At 38.0% G+C, this 19,462-nt stretch overlaps 3 protein-coding genes across 3 annotated transcripts in view; 2 read left to right on the top strand and 1 right to left on the bottom strand.

The window, feature by feature from the left end:
- LOC116160610 overlaps positions 1–2,487 on the bottom strand; it is a 6,843-nt gene extending 4,356 nt beyond the window's left edge. Inside the window, exon 1 of the mRNA XM_031473850.1 lies at positions 2,147–2,487. Within this exon, the coding sequence (XP_031329710.1) occupies positions 2,147–2,182 (36 nt within the window). The 5' untranslated portion in view covers positions 2,183–2,487. The remainder of the gene's footprint in view (positions 1–2,146) is intronic.
- A 2,613-nt stretch (positions 2,488–5,100) lies between these two features.
- On the top strand, positions 5,101–6,464 carry LOC116160299. Its single transcript, XM_031473477.1, has 2 exons — positions 5,101–5,558; positions 5,652–6,464. The coding sequence occupies exons 1-2, from the start codon at positions 5,499–5,501 to the stop codon at positions 6,408–6,410; spliced, it is 819 nt and encodes a 272-aa protein (XP_031329337.1). The 5' UTR covers positions 5,101–5,498; the 3' UTR covers positions 6,411–6,464.
- An 11,541-nt stretch (positions 6,465–18,005) lies between these two features.
- LOC116158643 lies at positions 18,006–19,156 on the top strand. Its single transcript, XM_031471462.1, has 2 exons — positions 18,006–18,483; positions 18,537–19,156. The coding sequence occupies exons 1-2, from the start codon at positions 18,312–18,314 to the stop codon at positions 19,154–19,156; spliced, it is 792 nt and encodes a 263-aa protein (XP_031327322.1). The 5' UTR covers positions 18,006–18,311.
- The last annotated feature ends 306 nt before the right edge of the window (positions 19,157–19,462 follow it).

Here is a 19,462-nt window from a genome sequence, read left to right as displayed (position 1 = left end):
ACTTCCCGGAGGTAACCTTGTTGTTCGTTGAAAAGGTCACGATATGCGTTTTATTTTTATTTAGTTTTAAGTTATTGCTAATGAACCAGGTATCTGCTTCTTGTAATAAATTTTGGCTTTTGGGGATTGCTATTTTAACATCTTTGTCCGATACGAGTAACGAAGTGTCGTCAGCATAAGCAATACAGTGATTCGGGTGCATATAAGTAAAAAAGTCATTTGTGTACATAATAAACAATAATGGTCCTAAGATAGAGCCCTGAGGAACTCCATTCTTCGTATAGATTAATTCAGATTGAACACCATCCACAAAAACACACTGTTTTCTATTATTAAGATAAGATGAAAGTAATGTTCCAGCTAGCCCTCTAATACCATATAGATGTAGCTTATCCATTAGAATCTTAAATGAAACGCAATCAAACGCTTTCGATAAGTCACATAAAATTAGTGAAGCCTGTTCTCCTTTCTCAAAAAATTGAATAATTGTAGCTATCATCTTAGAAACAGCTTGTATGGTGGAGTGATTTTTTCGGAAGCCGTATTGACCACGATCAAACATGTTATTACATTCAAAATAATTATAAAGTCTCCTGTTTAGTATTATTTCAAAAATTTTAGAGAACATTGGTACAATAGTGATTGGTCTATAGTTGTTCATATCATTACAATCGCCTTTCTTAAATAATGGTAATACAACAGAAACTTTAAAGACGTCAGGGAAATTGCCTTCTGAAATACAGGAATTGAACACGTTTACTAAATAGTCAACATATATTTGTATAGTTTCCTTGATTAGCTTGCTATTGATGCCATAATAATCAGTACAGCGTGAGTTACTTAGTTTACTAACTGCCTGAAGGACCTCACATTTGGATACAGGGTTTAAGAAAAAGGAGCCATTTGAAGGTATCTTCATCATGTGTTGCATATTTAGGTTAGTTTTATCTAAATTATGTATTATTTGCTCGGCCGTATTTACAAAGAATTCGTTGAAGCTTTCAGCAGCGAATGTGGGCTGGCGTTTATGTGAGTTGCGTTTATTGCGTTCGAAATTGACCAATTTCCAAGTATCTCTCACCTTGTTATCCGACTTATGCAGGAATTGGTCATAAGCCGTATTTTTTGCTGAGATAATTGCCCTGCGGTACTCCCTCTTGTAAACCCTATAAGCGTTATTACTGCCCTCGTTAAGCATAAAAGTCGTATGTGACAAAATGAGAGTTTCGAGATATTTAATATTTAGTGAAAGTTGCGATGCCATGGAGACTAAAGCACTTAGATGTAAACTTTTTAATTAAAATTGTCTACATATATCTCCAAATGTTAGTTATCTATGGGTAATGTGTGAAGTTACTACCAAAAGTGACTTTTGCTAGATACGACTTTTATAAGTAGAATTTGGATGATAAAGGTTTAAAAGAACAACACCAAATGTCGTATCTACATACTCTTTAATTATAACATTGCATACCTACACAGATAACATACATGTAAGTGTGCCTACTGCCTAGTTAATCGAAAAATTTAATTTTCGTCACTGTCATGACTTTGTTCGTCCGTGGCAGTTGGAAGATTTTCCCAAAAGTTCCGACGGCTTTCAGGCATGATAGGCACTAATTTTGAAACAATAAGGCATTTTCGATCTTTTGTTATTCCTTTTGGGTTACATTTAGGTTTTGGCTTTGAAATTTCCACTTTCATGCATCGTGCATTAATGAAATTTATTTCTATTCCAGGAGATTCAAATTCCGTTTTGTATATGAGAGTTTTTTTGCCCCTTTCAAAATTTACCTGCACCATGTTCGATACGACGTTTTCGCCTACTATCAGAAACCACGCCTTACTAGTAAGTAAGCTGTCAGAACTCTCTCATTTGATAATAAAATGTCGTATCTGCAACACTTCGTGTAGATACGACATTTTTAAATAAAATTAGTATATACGACATTTTAGCCTAACAAAGCTAGCATTTTTGTAGTTACGACAAATATTATACCTCGCATAACTTACGAACTATTGGCAGAAACGACTTTTGGGCGTAATAAAATAATAGCAAATGATGCCGTCTATATTACTATACCTACAGCTCAAAAACGAAAAAAAGTAGATACGACTTTTATGCTTAACAGGGCAGTCTGCCCACCTTAGGCTTATATTTACGGTATAAATCAATTAACATCCTTGTATGGTTCTCGGTCGACCGTATTTCTTCTACAACAGCGGTGGCTGATGGTGTTACTTCGGGAATAATAATGTACTCTTCAAGATAGACGTTCCTTATATTTTTTTACGTTATATACTTTGAACACACTTTCCATTTTATCAAATCAACAATAAAACGAACAGAATCAAACACGCAGGTTATGCCACAAACTTGCTGTTTTAATTGTGGTTATGTTGACCACACGTGAATTGTAATTCTGTGTACCAACAGAAATGTTCAGAACTAGGCGTACCTCAAATCTGCGCAGTGAATACATACTGCTGAACTCAATTCTGAATTGCTTGTTGGAACGAACCGATTAAATTCAACTTGCTTTTTTGAACAGAATTGCTATCGCACTTCATGCTAGCAATAATTTTTGTTAAATTGGAACTACCAATAGTTCATTTAGACTACGATCTTGTATGTTTGTCGTATACTGGGTATGGACCAAGCGTGTTTGAAACGAGTGGGCCCTTAATCATTCACAGGGACGCAAATAACATTTCGATAGCTATATGTTTTAGTTTTGTCCGTACAGTCAGCCTACAAATCTGTAGTGCCAAATTTGATTTTAAATCCATTTGCGCAGTTTATACCGGAGTACAATTAATTGTCACCTATAAATAAAATGTACAAACTGTTTAGTGTGCACCGGTTTTGTTTATTTTATCAGCCGAGTAGCCACGATCCACTGCCTCCATAAAATATAGAGCTGCCACTTAGGCAAGTTCGTGCCGTTGTCGCCTGGGGGGCTTCACGTCATGAATTATTTATAGACGCCACTTGTGATGAGAAAACCACAGAAAAGGAAGAAAATAGCAATCCTACTAAGCGCAAATGGAGACGAAGGACTAGACGTGTACAACAATTTCGAATACAGCGAAGAAGAAAGTAAGGACGAGGTGAAAACCTTAATAAAGAAAGTCGAAGAATACTGCACGTCCAAGAAAAGTGTCGATTTTCCATAGATACGTATTCAACAACATTAGTCAGCAAGTAGGACAAGGGTTCGAAAACTTCCTCATGGAGCTTTAAGAAAGCAGTCAAACTATGTGAATCGACAGAGAAGGAGCCTGCCACGATTAGCGCTGTTCACTCAAAAGGAAAAAGCGAACAAACCCAAAGAAAAAACTGCTGAACAAGCAATGTGTAAGTTGTAAGAGGTAAAATTGTAGATGTAAAAAACATTGAAATTGAAATGAAATAAGATTTGTTGATTTCTGGTAGTACCATAATTCCATTCAAATTGTTTGAATCAACGGCCATATTTGTTCCAGGTATTTTGCATGAACTCACCAATGTGGGTTTTAGCGAATACTAAAGAAATATTCGTAGACCACTAAATGTTAAAAGTAGAAAAGTTTTTTTTTATTATACCTGAATCACAATCTCCGTTTTAAACACTCAAATGCGTGCGAAAAAGGGCCTTTAAAACACACGTGCTTTAAAGTTGCTAAGTAACGAAACTTCAAGTATGACTTTTGAAACTGTCATCTGGATGAAATAAAAAATCCTCTTAGGTCGCTTTCTGTAAATGCAGATCATTTCTTTGGCTTTTGTACCTATCCTTTGGTTGAAGCTTTCACAAACGCGCGTAATTTAGGGTATGCTTCCAAATCTGTTCTACTTTTTAATCGCAGCACTGTTTTAAAGTTTTGAATGAATGCACCAAAATATAGAAGATTTAAATACCTTTGACATTTCCTTCATATATGCCAGCATTATGGATGCATTTAAGACTTTATTCGTAACTTCCTATTCCATCCATGGAAACAACTTTTCATATTCTTTATAATAGGCTTTACTGGATTTGGATTTTACACCTACCAACGTTCGTTTAGATTTTACGACAATCGATTTAATGGACGGTGTATTATCTTTTTCAACGGAAATCGTTTAATTCACAAAGACGATGATTTTTATAAGCAAACGTCAAGTGACATTTCCATGGCAATCGTGAAATTAGGAACACCCAGCCCACTTAATTAGACATGTATTCGAGTATAACGTCAATATGACTTCATTGTATTTCCTATTTTTAGATTATACTGCAGGTATAATAAAAAATACTATAAGATACACGTGTATAATAATTGGTCTTTAAAGCACTTGCAACGTTAAAGGCACTCCGCTTTGCGTCGTGCCCTTAAACTCGTTGCGCGTGCTTTAAAGACTTGATTATACACTTGTATCTTAATATACTATATTTCCAAACGTTACAAAATTACTGTTGTTTATTATTCTCTCCTCTCCTTGGTTACGTCATCACTCTGGTTACTTCGTTAGCGCCACAGGTTCAGGCCCTGGCGACATTCCAGCCATGTTATGTGATGACATATGACGCCGACCTTTCAGTCATCATGGCCCCAGCATTAGTTGGGAATGAATTGGCTGCCAATAATCGTATGGCGCTACGCCTGGTCAAAGGAAAGCAACTCCAAACAGCCGGGCTGTCCTTTGGCCTATACTCCATGGCGTCCTCCCTGTCGATGGATACCATAGACTTCGAAGCCCCTCCAGGGCTCGCTATTCCCCCTCCTATACCCGGGCTACCGCCCGTCATCACTGACGCGGCAGAAGCTTCGATCCCTCTCTAAGCGTATTGCTCGCTGGCCCCGCTTGGGCAATACGCTTTAGCTTGAGGAGTGCGAGGGGTCTAGCCTATCTAGGGGCGGTGCACACCCCGCGCACTCTAACGCCGGCCCAGGTCTATTTACTACACAACCGATTGGTTGCACTCATGCAAAGCCACTTCGCGTCGGGCCGCTTGAGCATCCATGGGCCCGGGCCATCGTCAGCCGGCCTGGAGTGAGTGATTACCGTCAACCTCGTCGATCACCATCCGCGGCTGCTAGCCAAAACACAACCATCTCCCTACCACAATATTAGGCTCCACGCGCTGCCCATGTGTATGTAGTGGATTCCAGCCTATCAGTGGCGGGAAGCACGGGCCAAGTGGCCTTGGATCCTACTGCCACCAAGCTGCTGGAAACCACACACAACGCAATCCAAGCGGCTGAACGTTTAGGCTGGTTAGGTGATGGATCATCAGAATTCATGTTGGCCAGTGTGTTTCCCCAGTACGCATTGGTGACCCCGACGTGATTCGCATTATGTTTGTGTAGTTCATATATTTTTTATATTTGTGCGTGTCACGGTGACTTTTACCTGTCGTATTTGGTGAAAGATTTTCCTTACGGATATATTGCACGAACCATGGGAGTTTCTACAGACACAATTGGAACAACTCCAGCACCACAATGAAGCACTGCAGCAACAACTTCGGCAAATGCAGGAACAGCAACATCATCAGAATGAACAACCGGCATTGCCATTGGAAGTTAACCGGGTGAGTGTAAAATTACCTCCTTTTTGGAAGGATAAACCGAACCTCTGGTTTGCCCAAGTTGAAGCACAATTTACGCTTACACGTGTCTTTCAGGAGTCTACTAAATACTCCTATGTGATATCGCATTTGGATGAGCGGTACGCAAATGAAGTCGAGGATTTGATCACCACTCCTCCTGCTGATAATCCATACACCACCCTCAAGACTGAAATAATACGTCGTCTGTCCGTCTCAGAAGAGCGTCGTGTACGACAACTCCTTGTCGAAGAAGAACTCGGTGACCGTACTCCTTCTCAATTTCTCCGTCATTTGCGATCTCTACTCGGCAGTACCACTGTTCAAGACAGCCTTCTCCTCACCATTTGGATGCAACGTCTTCCTGCGCACGTTCAAGCCATATTACAACCTCAAATCAGTCAAATTGGTCTTACTACCGACACGCTCGCCGTTACAGCGGACAAGATCATAGAGGTTCAGCCTGGTACGACCTTTAACACTGCTTCTAATTCCGCCGTAGTGCACGCTGCCTCCATTACACCTGGTACAGATCTAATTTCTCAGCGTTTGGACGAACTTTTCCGACAGATCTCAGTTATGCCAATTGGTTACAACAAATTAAACAAGAACCACCATCGATCTCGGAGTAACACCCCTTCAACTACCGTCAAAATCGACATCGTTCTCCGTCAGCCACAAATTCATCAACAATTATTTGCTGGTACCATCGACGATTCGGCGACCAAGCCAACAAGTGCACGAAACCCTGTTATTTCAATTCAACAAACTCCACCGGCAGTCAGTAATGGCGGCAGCCGGCTGTCCAACTGGAGGAAGCCGCCTTCTAGTTGTTGATCGTAAGTTAGGAATTAAATTTCTGCTTGACACTGGATCAGATATATGTTGTTTTCCGCGAAAATTACTACCGGATCGTCGTTACCGCCACAAACTCAATTATATATATATATAGATATATATATATATATATATATATATATATATATATATAACAATTATTAAATTAGTAAAAGTAATAAAAAAGTCTTGTCAGTCAATCATATTTTGAATAATAAAATTTGTATCATTCTTAAGAAAATCAGAAGCCTAAATCTTCCTGAAAGCTATTTTCAACAAATCCTATGACCCCGTAGGGTCACACGTAGGTGCTCTGCCGCTTTTTTAGATGCTCCTTAGGGGTTTATTTATAATACCCCCCTCTGACCCATACGTAGCTGAACTAAACATTTAAAAACAAAGACCTCAATAAACACAAATAGAAAAGCAAAACTGACGAGAATAGTTGAAATTGGATCGTACGAAAAAAAAATTGAACAGATATAGACAAGTAAAAATGCAATATAGTGGAGGTACGAGAAAAGTTCCAGTGAACAAAGGCAGTAAATGTAGCGAGATATTCGATATGGAGTTACTGGACTATAAACGTCATAAATTCGATACGAATGTAACAATACAATGTATGTATGATTTGTCTCAGTTGAAGATTTTATGCTACAACACGGAGAAGTGGATATGCCAGTGACGATGATGACAATCAATATATATCAGCCACAGTCATTGGCCTCACCGACACCATCGATTAATGGTGTCACCATATTTATAAAGGAAGAAAGTCAATGTCATGGAATAATCAGTGAAGGCCGTGAAGGGGTTATTGAAATGCTATCCACGTAAGACACCGTAAACAACCATAAATTTTAACAGAGGATATAAAACCGCGCCCGTGAAGCCAGCCCCTACACGATAGCCCCTACAAGCCCGTACACAACTACCATTTAGTACTAATTATGTACTTTATAAATATGTAGTTCATATTTCTGTACCTATTGTTGTTAGAAAAATATCGTGTAGGGGCCAGCGGAGCCGTCTTTCCAGCCCCTACATAGGAAAGAGACCGCCCATACTTAAAGTATTGGATGTACCTTTACCTACCAAGAGGGTAGGTTCCATAAATGCATTTTGTAAGTTGCTACCCCTTACCATTTCCTGGAGGGGCTGGAAGTGCCGATTTTCCAGCCCCTACATAGAAAAGAGACTGCCCATACTTAAAGTATTGGTTGTACCTTTACCTACCAAGAGGGTAGGTTCCATAAATGCATTTTGTAAGTTGCTACCCCTTACCATTTCCTGGAGGGGCTGGAAGTGCCGATTTTCCAGCCCCTACATAGAAAAGAGACTGCCCATACTTAAAGTATTGGTTGTACCTTTACCTACCAAGAGGGTAGGTTCCATAAATGCATTTTGTAAGTTGCTACCCCTTACCATTTCCTGGAGGGGCTGGAAGTGCCGATTTTCCAGCCCCTACATAGAAAAGAGACTGCCCATACTTAAAGTATTGGTTGTACCTTTTCCTACCAAGAGGGTAGGTTCCATAAATGCATTTTGTAAGTTGCTACCCCTTACCATTTCCTGGAGGGGCTGGAAGTGCCGATTTTCCAGCCCCTACATAGAAAAGAGACTGCCCATACTTAAAGTATTGGTTGTACCTTTACCTACCAAGAGGGTAGGTTCCATAAATGCATTTTGTAAGTTGCTACCCCTTACCATTTCCTGGAGGGGCTGGAAGTGCCGATTTTCCAGCCCCTACATAGGAAAGAGACTGCCCCTACTTAAAGTATTGGTTGTACCTTTACCTACCAAGAAGGTAGGTTTCATAAATATATTTTTCGTTGATACCCCTCACTATGTTCTAGAGGGGCCCGAAGGGCCCACAAAAAGTGCGCTATTTTATAGGTACCTGGATAGCGCGTTATGACATTTCTTCGTATGTCCAGGCAGCCAAAGCCATCCGAGAGAACAGCCTATTGTTGTCTTAGAGATTAGTAATATCAAACGTAAAACGCATAGGCGTAGGTAAGATAGGAAAAAAATAGAACGACCTGGAATGTAATATATGCTTAGCTGAACAGTGCGCAAACCATTACACAGAAATAACAACTAATAAACTTTAAATCCAGGATTATGGTCTAAAATAACAAACAATACGATACGCAAGCACATGAATATACCCACCAGTCACGAGCACGACACAGCAAGAAATTTTTGCAGTACTTCATGCGCAGGTTTTTTACTTTTCATTTTAATTTAACATCAATATGTATTAGCTACCAATACGTTTGTCTTCTTGTTAGCGAATTACCCCTAAATGTAGCTACATCATAGGTTCACGAGTGTTTTTCCCGTGGCGCAGTGGTTGCGCTTTCGGCTGCTATTCGGGAGGTCGTGGGTCCGATTCCCACTGCCGACTGCTCTGTCTTACAAAAGATGATAAGGAGCTAGGGTGACCAGACGTCTTCTTTTACCGGCACAAGTCCTCTTTTTGATTCTAAAACTGTTGTCCTCTATATATTTTGCGAAAACCGTTTAATCGTCCTCTATTGAAATAAATTTGCAAAGTATCCCCTTCTTCGCGCTGAACAGCGATACAAACCGGTGACGGTGACAAACATAGGTGACAAACTGGTTTTGCGCGCGCATGTTTGCGTTGTGCTTGCGACTTACTCACTTTACTTTTACTGTTTACAGGATTGAATAGAAGTATTCTTATTCATCAAATTTCATTGCTTACTCTTACAGTCTATTGTTCAGTCAGCTCTGCTATGCTATTCTCATTGAGTGTACGTGGTCGGGTCGTTAACATTAAGTATTTTTAATTTATATTTTTATAAAAGTAACGTCACAGTAAGCTGGGTTCTGCCGTTCTGGGTCAGCATAAATCATTATTATTAATATTCCCGACCTTTCATTGATCTCAGTTATCGTACCTATTATGTTTCTCTCTGTTTCCGGTCACTTGTAAGGTAGGTATAGGTGATCATTCATCTCTGTTAGTGGCGGTGAAATATAAGTAGGATCCTGCGATAAAAAAAGTTATCAACGATCTCAAATAAGCACAATTGACAAATTTAAATTTAAGGCTCAGCAGGGTTACCAAGTTGGGAGATATATCGCAAAATGGGCGATTTCAAATTCAAAATTGCTCCTGAATGTTATAAATTTGCGATAATCGCAATTTGGGCGATTATTTGAATGCAAATCAATAATTTTCGCGATTATATAATTGTAAAGTTTAATGATGAATGAATAGATACTGAATAATTTTCTTTTTCTAAGAAACTGAGAGAGTCATCTACGTTTACCGCCAAAGAGTCCAAAAGTAAGATTGACATTGACAAGCAGTAAACAATCCCGCACCCAATCAAAGATAATCCCTCCTAGGTAAAATTTCTTGGTACACCTTCTTAAAATAACTGCGGCCTCGGCCTACCATAAATTAAGTACCTATAGGTAGGTACGACAGAAACCAGAAATAATGAATATTATTGTTCAAAACAACAGATCGGCGTTTTTCAGTGGAATTTACTTCCATCGACGAAGTTGGTGCCATATTTGATATTTCACAACTTAAACGTGTTTCTTCAGCGTACGCGTTTCTTCAAAGAACCAGAACATACAGTTGGCTCTAAAATCTCTTTCTTAACTATAAAACTGGAGAATAAATTTGGACACGCGTTTTCAACAACGGACTTTAAGAACAGTGTATAATAATGAATTCTGAGCGTGCTCGTGGCTGTGCTGTAAGTAATGATAGAGACAATAGAATTGAAGTTCTGAAAAACTGTGCAAGGGAGTTAATACAAAATGGACAACTCGTATCTTCTAACGCAGATGTTTTCAAACGTTTGAGTGTGTGCTTTAATATTTCTCCAAAGGCTGTCTATTTATACCTTAAAAATCACGTGAGTGAAGTATTTGGCGATTCTTTTCAAATAATAAAACAGAAACGATTATGCGAAGATAATGACGAAAGAGATGGGTTGATTTTAGAGGATGACGAAGAAATTAACGAAGGCGAAAATTTAGCAGAATACGTCTCTGGAAATGCCTTATATTTTGAAATTAAGATAAATTATTTATTTAGATCAGAACTGCGACCAATGAAGCACCGAAGAAAAATACGATTGGTAAAATCATTAGCAATCGGTTGGTCTGATGATTTGTTTGAGGTGTTATGGAACGAATTACGTCTTGATGGCAAGCAGCTGCCTTGTAATTGGTCATTTAAAAGGGGATGGATTACTGACGACGACGCTATTTTTTTTAAAGGGGGTTGTACTGACTGTTTGTCGAGTATTGTTGGTGAAACAAGAGACAATCAGAACTTAATAGTAAAAGTGACGAACTTCAAAGAAAATGTTACGCATGACAGTTATCGAATACTAAAAGGTATTAGACGAAAAGAAGTTGCAGATAAGTTAAAGCATCGTTCTTCCTTTTCTTTAAGAGCTGAAATGGCAAATCAGTTGATTAAAAACACGAATGACCCACGACCACCCCATTTACCTAATTTGCAGACTCTTCGTAAACTTAAAAGTGCCGCTTCTACAAGCGAAGGTGATGTTATTGCTACCTTAATAGAATGGAAAAACAAGGAATATCGTCAAATAATTTTTGACATTGGGATATCACCATTTTATATTTTCTACTCCATTCCCCTACAAAGAGAATGGTATGCATCCGAATCCAAAAAGAGAGGTATTACCATTTCAATAGATGCAACAGGTTCCTTGGTAGTACCGCCAAAAAATTCAGAAGTTTCTGAGACCACAGGAAAGCTGCGACATATATTTCTATATAGTATCATGGCCAAAACGAATGGAAAAAGTGTACCGATCCAACAAATGATTTCTCAACAGCATAACCATGAATTTATAGCCTTTTGGCTACAAAAATGTTTTAGGAACCTTAAACCGCCCTGTGAAGTAGTTTGCGACCAATCTGATGCTTTATTGTTAGCAATGGTCAAGTCGTTTACGACCTGCAAGTCTATGAAAGAGTATGTAAAAAAGTGTATTTCGGCCTTGCAATATGGATCACATCCACCAGAACTGTATATCAGGTATGATCGTTCGCATTTTGTTAAAAACATCATTCGCAAGGTTAATGATAAAGACCTAAGAAAAAGGGATTTTTTTAGATCTGTGATCGGCGTGTTAATTAAATGTGACGATTTTTCTGTTGCGGCTACAATAATTCGTGACCTTTTTACTACAATATTAAACAAATATGACGGTTTAGATGCATCGGACAACGAACTTCCTGCTGAGAGAAGTAAAAAACGATTACTATCTCTGTGTTCTACGCACAATATGGACGAATACAAGTACAACGAACAAATAGAAGGTGATGGAATTGAAAACGATTTTGCCGGTATTAACACTGGTTTTGAATTGGACTGGATACAGGCTATTATTGAAACTGTTAATATATGGGAGAGCATTAATCATGAAAATATTCACGACAATCTCTTTTACAGTCCCAATGATAAGCAAATGTATATCCAAATTCTTTCTACTATCGTCTTATGGAGCAATGTAATGAATACGTGTTTCAATAGTCGCACGACGACGGCAACTTCATCAGACGTAGAATCGAGCTTTAATATCCTAAAAAACCACATTACAGAAAAAAAAATGGTTAGAGTAGATAATTTTCTGCGATTACACATTAATTTCATTACCTCAGAATTGAAACTTCATTCGGTAAACTCCGAACCATTTTCAAGAAAACAGCAAAACGTGGGTGTTGTGAATAATTGTTTAATACTAGATGATGCACCACACAAGCTTTCTGGTAAGAACGTTTAAGGTTTTAATATAGTTAATCTAGATAGTTCTTCTAGCAGAACATATCGCAAGTGATCTTATAAACCCTCTGGAATCAGCTAATTCAAGTGATGGACCAGAATACGAAATAATGCTTGAACAAAATAATGATCAGCCCGACATCTCCGTCTATTATAGTCCAATAGCTTCTAATGAAAATGAAGGTATGACTTTTAAAAGAAACATTTTATTTTTATTAATAACACCCTAACATATTATTATTATTATTCAGCATTAATTTTCCGTAAACTGTCTGATGTTTTGGTGGCTAAAATGCTTAAAAAATTGGTATGTTCTAAACTAAACAATAGTTATTTGTTATATCAAACTCACGCCACGCCGGCCTGCATGGCGTAGTTGAGTGGAAGCTCAACGACGATACAGGGGATCCCTGGATCGAATCCGGGTTAGTGCATGAACATTTTGATAAGTGTACAGTAGGCCGGGTTGGTAGAGCAGCCTTGACTAAATCCCCGCCCACTTAATAATAAAGGCATATAAATAAATAAATAAAACCACCTGTTGCTAATAAAGGCAATTTAAAAAGTTTTCCAGTACGATTTTGCAGAGCAACTCAAATAACTTTGCACTGCGAATGCAAGACGTGTACTAGTCTAGTGTAAGTTTTTCAACTAGCATCTTTTTATAGACAATTGCATTGATTATGCCCTTCAGAATAGTCTCATAAATAATAATAATAATAATAATAATAATAATAATACAACATGACACACAACATACTGTAATATCTCCACCCTTAACTCAACCAACCACACAAACACAACTTCCTGAACAAACAAACGCAATAAATACAAGTAACGCAACACGCACTACAAAGACGCCCTCACCCAATAAAGTTACACGGCCTAGCACAGCTAAAAAACACAAAACTCCTTCTTCTCATAAACACACCACGTTATCACAACCCACTCGTATTCAACCCAAACGCAAAGCCAAAGAAACACTTACACAATAAACTCCATTTAATAAAATTACAGGAATTATTATAATGATTTTTTTGTTTGTTTTGTTTTCCTCTTTCCTGATAGCGTTGGCTATTGTGCCCATCAATAGCTATGTTGGTAAGTATGAAATACATACCATAGGACCCTACATAACTTCACCAGACACAGACACAGACACTAATCGTTACTTGATTTTAATCCGTGCGATTAGTTAACCAGGCTAGACCTGAGTTCTCACAAGAAACACCGACAATAATAATAATAATAATAATAATAATAATAATAAGGCAAAACATTATTGTAGTGGTTAATAAATAACAAAGATTGCTAAACTAAATTTATTTTACAGCCGTCGATATTATAGAAGAAACATGGAGAAATAAAAATCCAGGATCATCAGTACTACCAATAGCGAGCAGGCGCAGTAAACGTTCAATATTAAATCCTACGATACCATTGTGTAAAAAAGTAATGCTCTTAAAAAACGGTTTTGTACAGCGTGGACGTTCACAAACATTGCAAACATTTAATACTTGTGCATTTGATAGTATATTCCACGTTTATTACGCATTATTCGTAGATTACGAACATGTTAGGAACGCTATCGATAAGCTTAAGGGAGAATCCTTGTTTGCGGAAATGCTTTCAGATACGGTCAACAAAATACCAACAAAAAAATTAGTGAGTAACTTATATATCAAACGGAATAAATTATTAGTATTAATGAACAAAAATAGACTAATTTCGTTTGATAATGGCTTTTCGTCTTTAGATTGTAACAGCAATATCACGTTTACCATTGAACATGTTTTACATAAGGGTTTATACAGTTACATGCGACAAAAAGTTTGTTCAAAATGCACGCACCAGTATAGTTCCCATAGAATATTCTTAGACATAAATCAACAGTTGCTGATGTCAATGGGACTAGCAAGGCTGAACGATCTATTAAATATTGAACTTAATACGGAAGAAACAAATTCTAAGTGCCCATGTGGAGATGCCATGCATGTAAGTGATACCACATTTTCAAACATTGTTTTGATAGATCTTCAATGTTTTGGAAATTCTATGAAAGCTAGTATTAAGGACATCCCTGACAATCTCTCTTTATTAGAAGAAACATTTGTACTCTCAGCATGTATTCAATATATTGGAGAAGAGGACGATAATGATAAAAAATCCGTTGGTCATTATATCTGTCATGTTAAACGAATAAATAATGTTTGGGAAACATATGATGATCTCAAACTAAATATTTTAAACGCTGAGATTAGTAAGCCAAAATTAATATGTGTAGTAGTATTTATAAAAGAGTTATAATATTTATTTTTCCAATTTCTTCTGCATTTTTTAACTTCTTATTTGGAATGTTTTGTTGATTTTTTTTTATAGAAATATACGATTTATAATTAGAATTTTTCAATCAACGTGATGGCGGATCCTCAACTAGTAAAATCCGGCATAATTATTTTTTAAACATTTGCATATGAAAGATACGAGGGCTGTTTTTTTTTCAAGTTCAGGTGGTCCATTATTAAGAGACAAGTGTAAATAAACCAAATGTATTTACTAGCAAAAATTAACTTCAAGTATAATTATTTTTCAACGTAACCACCATGAAGATTGAGGGGATTTGTCATGCCCATGGATAAGCTTTTCTATACTCTCTGCATAGAATGTTGTCGCCAGTGAGTTAAGGTGGCCAATAATGTCGTTTAGAAGATCTTTGCATTAGTCTCGAACCTCTGCTCTCCCAGCCACTTCTTCAGTTCAAAGAAGAGGTGGGAATCACTTGGCACTAAATTGGGGCTGTACGGCGAATGTTCAAAAAGTTTCCATATCAAAATGGATGAACTTTCTGGGTTACGTGAGCACTGTGAGGACGCACATTGCCATGGATCAAAAATACTCCAGAAGTAAGCATTCCTCTACTTTTGTTTTGGATGGCTCCTAGACTCATTTGTCGTTGAATTTCAACTGAACTATTCCCTTTTGCATGAACAAATCGATTCATACTACGCAATTCATATTTGGCGGGAGAGGCAATTGTACCGGCCATGTTTTATGCCAATAACTCGGCTCACATTGGCGTAATGGAGTTGGCTATGGGGGAGGTTAGAGTAGGATACATGTGCAGCCACCCTCCATCCATAACTATTTCCTACCACGTGTTCGTTTGTTTACGTGCACGATAGGAAGTTGAAAAAAAAACAGCCCTCGTAGTTTCAAATTTATATTACACTCCTTAAGGCCGATTTTACAAAACATCTATTCCCAGAATAACTTTATTGTAGGAATAATTGTCATGGGAACCTAATTCCAATTGGTTGAGACAACGGTAACCGTGGAGACTATTCCTAGATTAGCATTAGGTATAATACTGCGAATAACTGTAATTGTAAAACCGGCCCTTAATCATAAGCTGCTCCAACGTCACTTCGGCCTCCGTAGGCACTTAAATAGGTGGCGGTGGCGAAACTGATATAATTAAGAAGTCCATTGCGCATGCACTACAAATACAAACTGTAATGCTACCTCCACACTCTCGCCGAGGGTACGCGAGACTATGCGAGAGCGAGAGTGTAAGTAGCGCGCTCGTCTCGTCTCGCCCTTCCTTGGCTTTACTCGCATGCTCTCCATTTCTTGTCGGATTTTCTAATCAAAGAAAACGAGGCGCGAGGCGAGCGCATTGGTGTTATTCCGTATTAAAACGTATTGAGCCAGAGAAAACGACGAGAGCTATCGGCGAGAGTGTGGAGGTTCTCGCTGTACCTCGTCTCGCGAAATGTCTCGCCGAGACATTCGTCGAGAGCTCTCGGCGAGAGTGTGGAGGTAGCATAACGGTTTTAAGTTATTACAGCAATTATTATTCTAGTTTTCCGCTTTATTTCGAAAATCAATTTAAGGTAACCAGGGTTTCATAATAGATATAGGACGTTTTTGACAAGTCTTCTAATTAAAGAAAGTCACTAGAAGAACAATCTACAATTTTCCAATTAATCCCTAATTAAATATACATAAAACCAACAGAACAAAGAACTATTTAAATACGTAAGTGGATAGCTTTTTGAAAATTAGACTAGAAACATGCTTAATGATTATTTCAGAACTGTCCATGGGGATTCATTAATCATATTTACCTATCTTAGTATATTGAAGTTAATTAATTTAATTAAACCCAATGTAATATTTGTAAGTTCAAGTTAAAGTAAAAACCAAATTGTAAATTAAACCAATGGCAGGGTTTTAGTTTATTGGATAACATCTTGTCACCGTATCAGGATAGTTCTTACTTAAAAAGCTTGTAGAGTAACACTGAAAAGAAAATCCCAATTTAAATTACCGTTAATAATCCACAGAAGTCCATACGTATATTTGGTTCTTCTAAGCGAAGGATAAAATAGTTCTCCAGGGAATTGTGAGAGGTAGCAGCAAATAAAATATGTTCATGGGTCCTACAATAAATGTTTCGAGTATGAGCCGTCGCTTTCCTATGTGCAGGGCTGGAAAATCGGCACTTCCAGCCCCTCCAGGAAATGGTAAGGGGTAGCAACTTACAAAATGCATTTATGGAACCTACCCTCTTGGTAGGTAAAGGTACAACCAATACTTTAAGTATGGGCAGTCTCTTTTCTATGTAGGGGCTGGAAAATCGGCACTTCCAGCCCCTCCAGGAAATGGTAAGGGGTAGCAACTTACAAAATGCATTTATGGAACCTACCCTCTTGGTAGGAAAAGGTACAACCAATACTTTAAGTATGGGCAGTCTCTTTTCTATGTAGGGGCTGGAAAATCGGCACTTCCAGCCCCTCCAGGAAATGGTAAGGGGTAGCAACTTACAAAATGCATTTATGGAACCTACCCTCTTGGTAGGTAAAGGTACAACCAATACTTTAAGTATGGGCAGTCTCTTTTCTATGTAGGGGCTGGAAAATCGGCACTTCCAGCCCCTCCAGGAAATGGTAAGGGGTAGCAACTTACAAAATGCATTTATGGAACCTACCCTCTTGGTAGGTAAAGGTACAACCAATACTTTAAGTATGGGCAGTCTCTTTTCTATGTAGGGGCTGGAAAATCGGCACTTCCAGCCCCTCCAGGAAATGGTAAGGGGTAGCAACTTACAAAATGCATTTATGGAACCTACCCTCTTGGTAGGTAAAGGTACAACCAATACTTTAAGTATGGGCAGTCTCTTTTCTATGTAGGGGCTGGAAAATCGGCACTTCCAGCCCCTCCAGGAAATGGTAAGGGGTAGCAACTTACAAAATGCATTTATGGAACCTACCCTCTTGGTAGGTAAAGGTACATCCAATACTTTAAGTATGGGCGGTCTCTTTCCTATGTAGGGGCTGGAAAGACGGCTCCGCTGGCCCCTACACGATATTTTTCTAACAACAATAGGTACAGAAATATGAACTACATATTTATAAAGTACATAATTAGTACTAAATGGTAGTTGTGTACGGGCTTGTAGGGGCTATCGTGTAGGGGCTGGCTTCACGGGCGCTATAAAACCGGATGTTTTAATTTTTGTGGAAAAGAATTCCATAAGATACTTGAGGGAAATAGCGGCCGAATTTAATATCCCTTCATCATAACCTAAAAGTTTTTATTAAAATCGACTAGAATGACAATGCAAAATGCGTGCGCATGTTATTTCGGTTGCATAAAATTAGGCGTCTTTCGGAAGGATTTTTGTCATTTAAAACTTAGACATAGGAAATGCCTATATCTACTTCTAAATGAATAGCACTGTATATTATGGTGGGTTTATGCAACGTTATTTAACTTAACTTTAATTTAATTTACTAGTTGAACCTACAATTTCATGTGACTCTGTTTATGCACGTATTTAACTTAACTTAACAACTTAATTTAATTTAAGAGTTCGTCAACTTTTATCTCTTAAGATAAATTTTTAGGTGAAAATCGTAGTGCGCATACGCGTACTGATTCGTAAATGCGATTCATACCGAGAATTTAAATAATGTTCCCGCGCCGCTAAATTTAAATACTGGCGTTTACCGCGTTTTTATTTTGTTTAGTATATTTTGCGTGACCTTCAAAGCAGAGGGTAGGTATTATATATTTGCAGACACCATAAAATGTGCACTTGTTATTTTTCCAACATTTGGCTAATAGACATGGAGGACGCCACTTTAATTGAACTTGTAGAACAATTTGAAGTGTTGTACAACAGGCGGCATAAAGACTTTAAAAATAAGCTGGTGAGGGAGAATGCCTGGAAATCCATCGCGGCGATATTTAATGATACACGTAAGTACAATCATTGAACCTTTTCCATTTATTTAATTTATTGTATTTAACAGCCGAGAATGTCGAAAACAGATGGAATAGTTTGCGTAACCGATATGCAGCAGAATTGCGGAAGACAAAAACAATTCCATCTGGTTCGGGGGCTCAAACAGTGTGGATACACATGTCTGCAATGAATTTCATAAACGCACACATAGTGCCACGAAGGAGCACTGTTTCCAATGTGAAAGCGACATGCTCTGGAACCATTTCCGGTACGGAAACAGGCCCATCGTGTTCCAGAGCATCAAATGTCTGGGACACGATGAGTGTATTAACGGAAAAGTCAGAGGACGAGGGGGCCGAATCAGGTGTGTCAGAGTCGTCGGTGTATTCGACACAGGATGATCCACCGGCTGATGAACTGGCTACCCAGGTTACCGAACCTGTAGCTGTTTCACATAAACGCAAAGCTGGCCAGCTACGACAAAGGGTGTCAAAAAAAGTACACAGTGATGTGGATGATATCCTCGTAGAGACCATACAAAAAGCAAATGTCATATTAGATACTCAAAAAAGTGAAGAGGAGTTATTTTGTGAAAGCCTTGCAAAATCTTTACAACAAATTCAATGTCCACGAAAGAAAATGAGAGCAAAAATTGAAATTATGCAGGTGGTGGAACAATACTTATAAGAATTTACAATGTTAAGATATTTAGTTAATATATAAGTAGCTTTAAGAATAACTTAAGTTTTGTTAATTGTTACTTTTTTTGTATCTTTTCTGTCTACCTTTTTATAAATAAAAACATAATATTCAACAAAAATTTTAATGAGCTTATTCTAGTGAATAATAATAAGATACGCCTTGAAACTGTCAAGGTTGTCAGTTCATGTACATAAAGTTTGGAGATTAATTGGTAAAGAATGATGAGAAGAAATGAAACAAATAAATAGTTTGAAATGGCGGAGTAGAAAATTTGTAGTGAATACATTCTGT

The sequence above is a fragment of the Photinus pyralis genome, unplaced genomic scaffold, assembly GCF_008802855.1.
Source record: "Photinus pyralis isolate 1611_PpyrPB1 unplaced genomic scaffold, Ppyr1.3 Ppyr1.4_LG1, whole genome shotgun sequence".
NCBI lineage: Eukaryota > Metazoa > Arthropoda > Insecta > Coleoptera > Lampyridae > Photinus > Photinus pyralis.
Note: the sequence above shows the minus strand (reverse complement) of the source record. Positions and strands in the feature narration are given on the sequence as shown.